This window comes from Apodemus sylvaticus, chromosome 2 (assembly GCF_947179515.1).
Source record: "Apodemus sylvaticus chromosome 2, mApoSyl1.1, whole genome shotgun sequence".
In the NCBI taxonomy this organism is placed as follows: domain Eukaryota; kingdom Metazoa; phylum Chordata; class Mammalia; order Rodentia; family Muridae; genus Apodemus; species Apodemus sylvaticus.
In genome coordinates this window covers 181,314,114-181,327,155 of record NC_067473.1, presented here as the reverse complement: position 1 = coordinate 181,327,155, position 13,042 = coordinate 181,314,114, and the positions used below count along the sequence as shown (strand labels likewise).

The window sequence follows — 13,042 nt, the reverse complement described above, 5'->3', positions numbered from 1 at the left end:
TCTTTGTGTATGTTTTACTCTTTGTTTACTGATACAAAGACGAGGAACCATTAAAAAGAGCATATGAGCAATGGATCAAATTACTTACTGCTAAGGTCAAATACCTACCTTGTTTCTCGTTGTAGATTATATTCTTACACAACAGGTCATTATGGCAAAGTACCACAGGTGAGCCCAGGTTTGAAAGAATCTCCTTCATCCAAGTCATCTCCTCCTGAAGAAGCTGAGGGCTTGGGATCTCACTTAGGAACCTTTCCATTTTAAAAGAAGAGTTAGACCTTATTCATCTGATTGACACTTCTTTCCAATTTAAAGTTAAAAATTCTATCTCACATGCTTTCTATTGATTAAGCACATATTCCTGAATTCAACAATGAATCAAAGAATAAAGAAAACCTTTAAAATCAACTTAAACATAAGACCGTTAAAATGTAGAGCAGAAACTAGAAACTGACACTTCAAAACTGAGAGGGGCAGAGTAAGCAGTAGCCAGCTGTGGTGTACCACTGTGAACATGTGATGCTTACTGCCGCTTTATATAGGCAAGGGGACTGAGACAAAATTAATCCATTAACAGTCTCAAGTATATTATTTAAAGTTATAGACTGAAAAATATTTATTTTAAGCAAGGAAAGATGAAAATGAATTGTTTTCAGAAAAGCCCAGAGCACCGTCTGAGAAGGAAATGAAGCACACAAATTACCTACTTCATCTCAACAACAAAGCTATGGCTTGCCTCAGCACAACTGAGGAAACAGCTTCTTAAAAAAAAATTATTAACCCAGATTTTAAGCATGAGGGTTAATAGGAGGGTGCCTGGGAAAAAGAAGGGACTCAGAAGTATGGGTGTGGGAACCTGTCTGCAGACAATTTAATAGAAAATAAAATGAGACGGACTGTGCCACCTCCCCCCGCCTGCCACACACACTCCAGGCAACAGCTGTTCACGGACTCCTGGCCTCTTGGTTCTTCACCCAAAGTCTATCAAAGTACTCTTTACCCTCCATACAAATTATCTACATGGGGAGACCACCATCATCAAACCCAGCTAATAACCTACAGTAATCCTTTTAACAGATGACAAAATGGAGCTGAGCACTCGCCACGTGAGCACAGATTATGAACTTAAGAGAGTCTGTGTGTCTGTGCATACATATAGGTAAGCACACTGTCAACACTTCTAAATAATGCTTGCTTCTGTTCTGGAAACAATTTCTACACAAAATTACAGCCTTAACACAATTTAGGTAGAAATCTAATAAAATTTTCCATGTTTATACTAGTAATAATAGTAATATTCAAGATTTAGATTCTAAGACTGATGTATAAAAAAAAAAAAAAACTCATATAAAAAATGAACCATCACAGGCAGTTTGAACTTGGTAGCCATTCAAAAAAGCTAAGATCCCCAGAAGGTACATTTTCACCCTAATAATCTGACATTTAATAAACACAGTAAATTAAGATGGCCTAAATTCTTATAGTCCCATCCATACCCACATCTTTAGATGTTTACCATAACTGGTACCGCTGCACCCTTTCCAGGTATTCTTTATAATTATGTCTAAATAAATACTCTGTGTCTGTAGCCACTCCATCCTCCTTTATTGTGGTAGGGACTTCTCTTCAGGGTCGGGATAGGAATGGGGGGCCTCAACAGGACAAGGAGACTCTTTCCTTAGTGCCGCCTGAGGGCCAGTCCACAACTTTGTTCACTGTGATGCCGAGGAGTGCACCAGATTTTACACAAGTGTTATCTTTCAGTACGTACTAAGAGCAAAGCAACTCGAATACCAAAGTAAGTTACCTTTTATTAATGTCTTCATCAGCAAATCCTGTGGGAATGAGAGAGAAGTATTTTCCCATCTTTAGCCACAGGTTAGATTTGGGGATCCAGCCATTGTGCGCATGAATAGCATGGATTTTGGCAAGCTGACGAGCTATGAGCCTGTTTGAAAACAGAACAGCACAAAATTCTAAGTTAAGAATAATTGTCTATTTAGAAAAGACTGTCACTCCCTCACTGTTAGTCAGCTTCCTCAACAGTCTTCCACGCACTTCTGAGGTGTTTCCTTCTAAGCTCCATTTTAACAGTAACCGCCAGGTCCAGTCAGGCTGCGGCCGGCCGGCGTGCCTTTCTGGGTTCCCCCACCTCACTCACAGGCTGAAGCCCCTCACAGCTGCTTCCTATGGCCACAACAACCAATTAACATCACATCCTGTCCCGTTTATCATTACTGTAACTATGATGCCCAGAAGAAAAAGCTACCCACCCCCATCAGTGGCATTGCTAAAAACAATTTACTATCCCCCAAATTCTGATTAAGGGATTAGCTGAAGTCTAGCTAATGAATGAGAATATTAAAAGCTTCCCTGATGATACAAAAATACTTAACAACTCAAACTAAGACACAAAGAATCAAGTGTCATAAAGTTGTGATTAAATAAAGACTTAAGTTTCTACTATAATTATTCTTGTCTGATTTTTTTTTTGAGATCAAGTGTCATATACCCTAGGCTAGCCTTGGACTAAGTAGCAGAGGATGACCCTGAACTTCTGATCATCACCTATTCAGATTACAGGCAGGTGCCACCATTCCCTATTTAAGAATGCTACCAGGGCTTCACTCATACTAAGCAAGTACTTTACCCTCTGAGCTACATCCCCAGCCCTTTATCATGAACATTCATGTTTTTTAGCTGCCGGACAAGAGCGCTAAGAGCCAAACTCGGGTCCCTCTGTAAAAGGACAAAGTCCTATCCAACTGAGTCATCCTCCAGCCCCAATCAACTTCGAAAAGATAAAAATAAAATTGCCTTGGTGTTGCTGACATCTCTATGTGCCGTATGCATGCGTGTATGCATTTAAGGCAGGAGGAGAGGTACAGACAGGCCTGGAACTTATGTAACTGAGGATGGCCTTCAACTCCTGATCCCCTGGCTCTGCCTCTGAAGCACAGGTGAGCTCCAGGCCAGCAAAGGCTTGCTCCTATCCTCCTCTTCTCTTGTTGGGTGAGGAGGTAACGTCCCTCACTTCTTGCTATTCGTTCTGTTCCACTGCGTATGGGGATTTGGTTTCTCCATGTCTTTTAAGATCCAGTAAAGAGGAGCAGAGCTTCCTATCCAGAATCCTTCCATAATAATTTATGACTTGGACAGACTGCCCTTCCTGTTTCCTGCAGTTTCTGTTTTCTAGTAGTTAATAGGCCCTGCTAAGTGTTTTAAAATGCCACAAGAGTTTCAACATGGGAGATGGCTCAGTGGTTAAGAACAATGACTGCTCTTCCAGAGGTTCTGAGTTCAATTCCCAGAAACCACATGGTGGCTTTCAACCATCTGCAATGGGATCTGATACCCTCTTCTGGTGTGTCTGAAGAGAGCAATGGTGTACTTACATACATACATGCATTAAATAAATAAATAAATAAATAAATAAATAAATTTGTTGAAAAGGAAAAAGAGTTACAACATAACCTGAAATAAACTGAATAGCAAAACAAATCCCCAAATATAATTCTTAAAACACCAACTAACTTGATTCCTATCAGTTTCTTCTGTCTTTTAGCCTCCTTTTTCAAAAAACCAGTAAATCAATTTATCACAATGCAAACCAGATTGTCACACAATATACTTCAAAGAGTATGCCTGGTTTCTTACAGAAAATATTATATCTACATAGTGAATATATGACATTAATATCTTCATATGTATTCTAAATGAGTAGACTTAACTGAAAATACAAGTAACACCATTTTAACCAAATGTGACTGTAAATGCTAAAATCAGCTTCAGCAAGCCTTAACTGACTAAAACCTGCAATGAGCCCCATGTGTCTCTGGGTCACATATCCACCAATCCAACCAAGCACAACCAAAATAACTGAAGAAAAAATATATCTCACAAAGTTACACACACCTTGTTACACTGAGTACAACGCAATTCCTATACAAATAATGCAATAGGGAATTACAGGGAAGTAGCCTAGCCTTCCAAATCCTCCTGCCCGGCCCCGCCCCGCCCCGCCCCACCGTCTACCTAGTGTCACTGTCTTATACTGTGTGCTCCAACTATCCACGACCAATGGCTCATCCATCCGTACTGAACAGCAAACCTCTGGAGAGCATTTGCACTGCATGTGGAACTAGGTACCACAGAGACAAGCCATAATGGAGCCACACACGCTCCAGACAAGTATCAGGTCACATGAGGGACTCAACTGAGCGCCCACAGATCTGCTATCAGTGGAGAGATAGAATCTTGAATCAGTCACTCAAGTACATTAAGGACCAACTATGTGACATTCTACTCTTTCCACTTGAGGTTACTCAAGAGAGATTACAGTTCCTTAATAAAAAGAAACTCTCTACCAGGCCAAGTATTATGTAGCTATAAAACTAAAAGAGCAACAGAATGCTGTTCTATGTTCATTAAGTCTAGCAATATCATGTTTTCTAAGTAGCACAACAAAGGCCTGTTTTCCTCTCTATTCTATTAACACACAGGAACTTAGTTACCTATCAGTGGGGTTCTCTCAGCATCTATTTGTGTTAGCCAAGAGGATCAAAGGTTAATGACTGAAATGTCTTTATATCTTAGTTTTCTCATTTACTTAAGCAGGCTTATTAATATCTATCCCCTAGGGTTATTTTGCATGAGTTTTATTAAATTAGATTTAGACACTATAAAGTTCCTGTTTGTTAAGTAGTCCATCAGTATTAGCTATCAAAATCACTTGATCATGTCCCCAACTTTAATAAGTGAATTCTGACATTTTTAGAATTGTAATATGCCTATTACAGATTTTTATACTGTAACTAATTAAAATTTAAACAAATCTAATAGTATCCTCTGTGAAGTTTTATTTTAGTTTAGTTTAGTTTAGTTTAGTTTAGTTTAGTTTTTTTTTTTTTTTTTCGAGACAGGGTTTCTCTGTGTAGCATTGGCTGTCCTGGAACTCTGTCAACGAGGCTGGCCTTAAACTCAGAAATCCACCTGCCTCTCCCTCCCAGAGTGCTGGGATTAAAGGCGTGCGCCAACACTGTCTGGCTATTTTTTTAATTAAAAACCAAGAGCAGGCATAGCTGGCACAGTAACTGCAAGTGCAGTCCTATACCTGGGTGCTCAGAGGCTGGGGTCGAGAACTGCTGGGCATTTAAAACCAGCCTGAGCTGCTATGAAGACTCTATCTCCCCACACCCAAAAGAAGAGGAAAAAGAGGGGGAAAAATGAAACTGGTCAGCCAGGTGGTGGCGGTGGCCGCGCACACCTTTGATCCCAGCACTTGGGAGGCAGAGGCAGGAGGATTTCTGAGTTCAAGGCCAGCCTGGTCTACAAAGTAAGTTCCAGGACAGCTAGGGCTACACAGAGAAACCCTGTCTTGAAAAAACCAAAAAAGAAAAAGAAACTAGTCTTTGGTGTCCCCATACCTCAGGCATGGAAGTATTATATGGGCTCCTGAGGCAGAGGCAGGGGATCTCTGAGTTCTAGGCTAGCTCATCTAGGGCTACACAGAGAAACCCTGAGAAATCCTTGTACAAAAAGGAAGGAGGGAGGGAAAGGAGGGAGAAGAGAGAGAGAGAAGGAAGAACCAAATGAACAAATACGGCATGCATATGAGAGAGATCCCCTTTGGGGCGGTGCCCCCCCCCCACAAGGGGCTGGTAGCATCATTCTGAGCTCTGTCCCCAAAGGCCTGGCTTTGCAGGCCTGGTCTCTTGTTGAATGTGCCACCAGCACCCAGACCCAGGCCTCTGCTTCCTTGCCACTAGGAAGGGGCAGCTCTGGTCTGACCCACCATGTGAGCCCCACTGCCAACGCTCTTCTCACCATAGCACCCACCCCCCAAAACAACGAGAACCAAACAACCCAATACTCTTAACTCTTCAAACCATAAGTGAAACTAAGCCTTTCCTACAAAGTTAGGTTTGTCACGAATGTTGTTAAGGCTCACAGTCGCTCGGACGGGCCCAAGAGCAGAAGTTCCAACAGCACCGACTGACTGTCCTGAAATGAGCGCCCTGTGTGTGCCTGGCTACATTTACCTCAGTTCCACACACCTCAGAAGACACTGTCCAATATGCCAGCATCAGCAGTTCCTAAACGCCGAAGTCCAGAGATGGGACCTTGTTACTTTTGAGTCCTCGAGCCTCAAATTCTTAGTCTCAAGTAATATTCCTCCATCAGCTTTCTGAGTGGCTGGGATTACAAGGCATGGCACTACATCTAGTTTGGTGTGAATTTAAATTTTTTTTGTAAATGGGGTAGGGAGCCATATGTAAGGGGCATGTACCTGCCAGAAATGTATAGGTCAGAAGGTAACAGGAATATCTTCTTTGATGACTTTTGTTTGTTTTTGAGATAGTCTTCTACTAACCCTGAAATTCCCTACTTCTGCTCAACTGGTCAAGGAGCCCCAAGGATCTAACTGTCTCCACCTTTCATCCCCAGGAATGGGGTTACAAGTGTGGGCGGCATCCTGGGCTTTAGTGGTTCTGGGAATGCACACTGGTCCTCAAGCCATGCAGCAGTGCTTTACCCACTGAGCCTCCTTCCAACTACTTTACAGGGTACAAAAAAACCTCACATAGCAAAGGTTAGCCTCCTGCCTTCCACTTCCCAAGGAGAACCATACATACGTACCACACTCAGTGAAAAACTTAGAAGAGTGTGCTTCCTAAAGCACAATGGAGGCAGCCACTTATCTATGCTAACTGGCTTAATAGTTTTAAATAGCTATTAATAGCTTCTTAGTATCCAAATTGTTAGAAATGCAGTTTGGCTAACATGGAAGAAAAATATTACAGAAGTTAACACACTACTTAAGACTGTTCTTAGAAAAAGGCCACAGTAAGTCCCACAGCTGACTGGGCGTCACCCTGAAAACCCTGTAGATAACTGCACTCAGGCTCCGTTACAGGCACATAGCCCAACATACATGCATTCTGGGTTTAAACGTGGCCTCAAACCATAGACAGCACATTATGAATGTGCAAATACTCCAAGGCCAAAAAAGACCTAGAGCAGGATTTCCTGCCTGAAGCATTGTAGATGACAGATATTCAGCCTATGTTTCTGCACTGATAAGCTTAACCTTTACGATAATATGGAGTAAGGTAATATTATTCCTATTTTTTAAATGAGGAAAATGAGACAGCAAATTCCCATACCTCAGTGAAGGTGGGGTGGCTTGGCTCTATGCCCAAATGTCCACAACTCAAAAAGGTGGTAAGATGGCTTTCATAGTATACTCTGAGTGAAAGCCATAGACACCTAATTCATCGTTTCAACACAGCCCCTCCCTCCTTCCACAATATCCTGCCAGTATCGGAAAAGTAAAAAACAAACTCCCTATGTCCAGTTTCAACTGTTATGTCTGGAAAGTAGAAGTCTCCCAAATGTAAACTCCTGACTGGCATGTCACCCACTCCCAGTGTGAGGAACTAAAGATGACTGAACAGTCCTGGTGCAGAGTAAAGGCGTGGGATCTGCACGGGGAATGAGGACATTAGCCAGGGTAAAGGAGTGCAGCAGGGGCTGTGTGCACAAGAGCTGCACCCACTGGCACTTAAACTACCCTGTCTACTTAGCCAGGACCACGCCAGCCAAGACTGCATTATGAGACCCTGTCTCTAAAACAAACCAACAAAAGACCATGGTAGCACACGCCTGCATCCCAGCACTCAGATAAAGGCAGGAGGATAGCCAAGTTCCAGGTCATCCTCAGTTACAGCAAGTTTGAGGTCAGCCTGGGCTCCATGAAATCCTTCCTCTTTAGAAAAACAAAACTCATCTATACTGTTTAACAGAATTTCAGCACAGGCAAATGATATGGCACATTTCATTTCTAATTAGTTTTCACTCAAAAATGTTCAAGTACAACCCAGGACTCCTCTCAGGAAGGTTCCATGGTAAAGCTCTTCCATGAGACATTATCTCCCATGACCACAACCGTTCTCTCTCAAGTGAACCATGTCTGCGGAAGTCACCACACCAACCATTAAAACAAGCTGTGCATTTGACAGTCATTATATTCTAAAGAGTTTCAACTTCTAACATAGGAGATGTTGGTAAACACGGATCAAACACTAAAAAGTCTGCTGGTGTTCAAACACTTTCCTTCTTGGGAGGGACACAGGGTCTCATGTAGCCCAGGCTGGCATCCGACTCTCTAGGTAGCTGAGGATGGCTTTGAACAGATCCTGCTGGGATTGCAGGTGTGAACTCTTATACTGAGCTGTTAAAAAGTGTCTAAGAAACCAGCTAAAAAATGTTACAGCAGGTAAATGTACTTGCTATCAAAGTCTGAAAGCCTGAATTTGATTCCAGAATCCCACAGGGAAAGAAGAAAACCCACACAAGCAAATGTCCCACTAACCACAAAATGTGCTGTGGCCAAAAAAACATCCAAACTCATACACCTCTCTCTCTCTCCCATCTGTCTCTCTCCACACACACCCTCCCCTTCCCCCCATACACACATGCCTCTATCTGGCCCCTCTCTCCCTACCTCTCCCTCCTCTCCTTTTTCCCTGCCCCACATACACAAAAGCTAAATGTAATTTTTTAGTATTTCTTTAGTGCACATAACATTCTTTTTTAAAAGAAAAACCTTACAAATGTACCTGAAAATGGCCGGGTTGCAGACATGCTGCGGGTCCAGAGCTTCGCCCTGGATAAACTCATAGCACAGGCCGTTGTTAAAGGTGCAGTAGAGCTGAGGCGCACAGCCATGAGCCTGCAGCACACGGAAGCTCTTCACTTCCTCATCTCGGTCGACTAACAGTTCGGTCTTGTTGCCGTAAATCCTCACCAGAACGACGTCTTCCATGGTGTCACCCACATAGCAGGCGATGAGCTTGTTTGTGATCCCATCTGTGAACAGCTGCCACAGTAGAAGACAAGAAAGAGAAATGCTAGCAGACTTTCCTAAGGCTGGGACTAAAGTGACATGTGAGCAACACGGTAACGGCCAACACCACGGCCAACACCACGGCTTTGGGAACAGCTTAGTGTACATGGACAGCATACACCCATACCTGGCCTCAACCTCCCAAACTAGGAAAACACCTACTTCTGAATGTCCAAGACCCTTCCTTAGCAGGCAGGTCCTTGTCAGATCCCCAGCAGCACCGGGGAGTGAGTGGGCCCACTTGCAGAAGGCAGTGCAGTCTGATAAGAGTGAACAGTGTGGCAGTCAGCCACAGGAGGGAAGAGGGCACAGCGCTCAGAAGCTTTTAAAACATCAGCTCTATTCACTGAGACAGCACAGAGTGTGAAGCAGGCAGCAGCACACCTGACGCTGGACTTCAAGCCCAGGGGGACCCGGCAGGGAGAGGAGAGTGCTCACTGACCTCTGCTGACAGTCACAGCATGACCGTGGCCACAAACACACAGAAAGGGGAGGGAGCAGAGAGGTCTGAGAAAGGCCAGAGGTCATGACTCACACTGTAACACTCAGAGGAGCCTGAGTTCAAGGTTGGCCTGCACCACAGTAAGCTCCAAGACAGAGTGAATGGTCTCAAGCTCTACCTACCACCTACCCTACAACACCCTGCAGCACAAAACAGACTGAAAGGGAAGCAATCTATGTAATTAGATTAAGTGCAGAAGAAGACAATAATCCAATTAAAACCCTGAGCATGAGGGAAACTGGTATTTCTTGCATCCACAGAAAGCTGGTGCTGCCACCCAGAAAGGGAGCACACCCATCAACGACACCACTAAGACAGGTCAGACGATCCCAGCCCAAGACTTACACCTAAGTCTGTAGGAACAAATACCTGTAAATATATTCACTAAGACAGGTCAGATGATCCCAGCCCAAGACTTACACCTAAGTCTGTAGGAACAAATACCTGTAAATATATATGTAGCTCAACTGGAAAAAAAAACAAACTCCCCAACAACTGTTGAGAATGGGCATACCACTCACGTCCTCATTTTCAAAAACTAAAGAAAGATGAGTACATGTGACATGAACACACTCACAGATCATACACCATGCCCAACTGGACACGCCTCTCCTCCTCTCCAACGCTCAGAGCTTACCAACTGACTGGCTTGATTATAAAGGTTTCTGGAATGAAAAGAGCACTTTTTCAAACAGCTGGAACCAAGCCACAGGACAACAAATACACACACCTCACATCCTGTGACTTGCAGTCAAAATGAACTGTTATTTTTATTACAGTTGCTTTAGAAATGACAAAATCAATTAGAAATTAATCAAATGCACATCTAAATCGTCTATGAGAGTAGACATAAGCTGGACGGGAAGTAAGAAACTAACAAGGTCAGCCATGTGGGACATGCTGTTAATCCCATCACTCAGTTTGAGGCCAGACTAGACTACAAACCCTGTCTTGGAGAAGAAAGGGGGTGGGAGGTGGGGGTGAGGAGGGTGCCAGACTGAGCAGCACTAACAGGCCGTCCATCAAGTGCATGTGTCCTCCATCGTCAGGAGGAGCGGTGTGAGCGTCAGTCCTCTGTAACCTGGCACTGGTATCTCCACAACAAGCACGACAAGCAGTCAGGCATTACTGAGTGGAACAATACTCAGCTCGGAGAACAGACAGAACAGAACAACTGGAGCTTCCACAGTGGATGCCAGCCCTCATGCTGAGCAGGTACCTCCTAGCATCTGTCACCTCCCAACAGAAGACAGACTTAGTAGGTTGTTGTTTCTGTCCCCTAGAAGTTGGAAGGGGACATATATGCATAAACAAAACAAAGGAGCAAGGACTGATTCTGAGATGGTGTGATTACCACATATGGTAAAAGTTCAGCACAGGCTGAGTGATCTCTGTAGGTCAGGTCCACAGGCCAATTCATATGAGAAAGGGCATGAAGACTGCACATGAGATTGCCTTTGTCAATACATAGTAAAGGATATGTAAGTGAAATTTAAAAAAAGGACAGGTAACTAACTACAGGTGAGGCATAGAAGTTAGTGGTATACTATATGTCTAACACGCAGACAAATTCAACACTCCACAGACACACACAGACACACACACACAGAGAGAGAGAGAGAGAGAGAGAGAGAGAGAGAGAGAGAGATTGATTTAAGTAGGCTAGCTATGGCAGTTGTTGGGCACCTGTAAATCCCAGCACACCACGGCTAAAGCAGGAGGGATCCCAAGCTCAAGAACAGCCCAGGCCATATGGTGAATAAAAAGAAAAAAAGACGGTAACAGAGAGGAAAAACCCAGACGCTAAGAAAAGGAAGAAATGAGAAAGCTAGCTAGCAAGAACACTGACTTACACAGGTCTCATACTTCCAAAGAGAAAAAGAAGCATCTTTCCAGGCTGCTCCTAAAGCTCTGCTGACATTGCAAAGGGATAACACTAAAGTAAAAATCTTAAATTATGAATAATCAATACAGAAACATAACAAAATATGGTATCTCCACTACATTTTATTTTCTCCAGAAATGCAAAGGTAATGCAATGTTTAAGTTTTCTAATTCAATGCATATACCTCAATAACAAATCACGAATACACTGAATATACTAAATTTGCCTGATAAGAAGGGTCTAATGTAGCCCAGGCTAGCTTGCATTATGAGGCTGAAGATGACCTTGAACTCAGTCCTGCCGCCTTCACTTCCATGACAGGTGCCCAGCTCATGTTCTTGCCAGCTCTTTCACAGGAGTTTTCTGTCTACATTTTCTGTGCACCATGTATGTGCCCAGCACCTGCAGAGGACACCAGATGCCCTGGAATTGTACTTGCAGGTAGTTGTGAGCCGCCATGTGGGTACTGGAAATGGAACCCGGGTTCTCAGGAAGAGCAGCCAGAGGTCTTAATCACTGAACCATTTCTCCAGCCACACCTTACTATTTTAAAGAAGGAAAATACATGTATACACAAGCATATGTACGTATTTAATTTATACACAGAGAAAGAGCCATCTGCATCTATGGGTTACATATCTGTGGCCTCAAACAACCCTGGATCAAAAATATCCGAGGAGAAGAAATCACGCCTGCACAGCATAGACTATCAGGCATCACTCCCTCCAAGTGACAGCACTGCACTGTACCAACCATGGTTTACCTAGGTTACCTAAATTGTAGGAAAGGATATCCACAGGCTAGTTACATGCAAGACCTTCAGCCTACAAGGGCCCTGAAACATCTCCACAGACATCAGAGAGGATACAGCAAAGGAAGGAAGCTTCACTCCTGAGCAGCAAAGATTTTTCACGATTTCAATAGTTTGTGGTTCTGGACCCAACCTTGGAAATCAATTTCTAGGAAGAGAAAACCATGCCACTGGTAAAGTTGTCATATTTATCCAAAGCCACAGAGTAACAGAATCCACTCAACACCTGATGCTATGTCTCAAATTTTTAGGTCAGCAACACAAGCCCAAGTCGTTCATTACCTGTGGAAAATAATGAGAGAAAATTCTGACTCCCAGAGCGTTGAGGGTTCTCTGTCAGAATACTGCCGACTGCTAGCCTGCTCTCAAGGTGAGCAGAATCCGGCACAGACAGGATCAACTCCAGAAGAGTTGGGGTACTGTATCTATAACAATGTGCAGCACAACAATGTGCAGCGCACCAAGAAATCGCCAGACTCCCTGGCAGTGAGACTCACAGAAGAGAGACAGTAGCCAAGCAAGAAGGAAGAACGAGGCAGACTGAGCAGAACAAACCTGGGGCTAACCTCAGAACCACCACATAAGACAGAACCTGCACTCGGTGACAGCTCCCTGCTTACAAAGACTACAACTAAGAGCGGGCGGGCAGGCAGGCGGGCGGGCGGGCGGGCAGGCAGGCAGGCAGGCAGGCAGGCAGCAAACCAGGGACCAGGCAAGCAACAAGACAGGAGCTGCCTCTTTTCTAAATCAGTTAGGACAATGGAAGTGTCTAGAGACTGCCGCCAGCCTAAGCTACACAGTGGGTTATAGGCTAGCTTGGACTACAAACTAAGACTACAGGGTAAGATAATATTTGTGTGTGTGTACATATACACATATGTATGTATGTATGTATGTATGTATGTATGTATGATGGAGTAACTTATTTTGTGGGTT

At 43.7% G+C, this 13,042-nt stretch overlaps 1 protein-coding gene across 1 annotated transcript in view; it reads right to left on the bottom strand.

Annotated features, from left to right (window-relative positions):
• Positions 1-13,042, bottom strand: part of Etnk1 (ethanolamine kinase 1) — a 41,354-nt gene that overhangs the window by 19,777 nt on the left and 8,535 nt on the right. The window contains exons 2-4 of the mRNA XM_052175236.1: positions 8,622-8,881; positions 1,808-1,948; positions 109-251 (exon numbers count right to left, since the gene is read on the bottom strand). Of these exons, the coding sequence (XP_052031196.1) occupies positions 109-251; positions 1,808-1,948; positions 8,622-8,881 (544 nt within the window). The remainder of the gene's footprint in view (positions 1-108; positions 252-1,807; positions 1,949-8,621; positions 8,882-13,042) is intronic.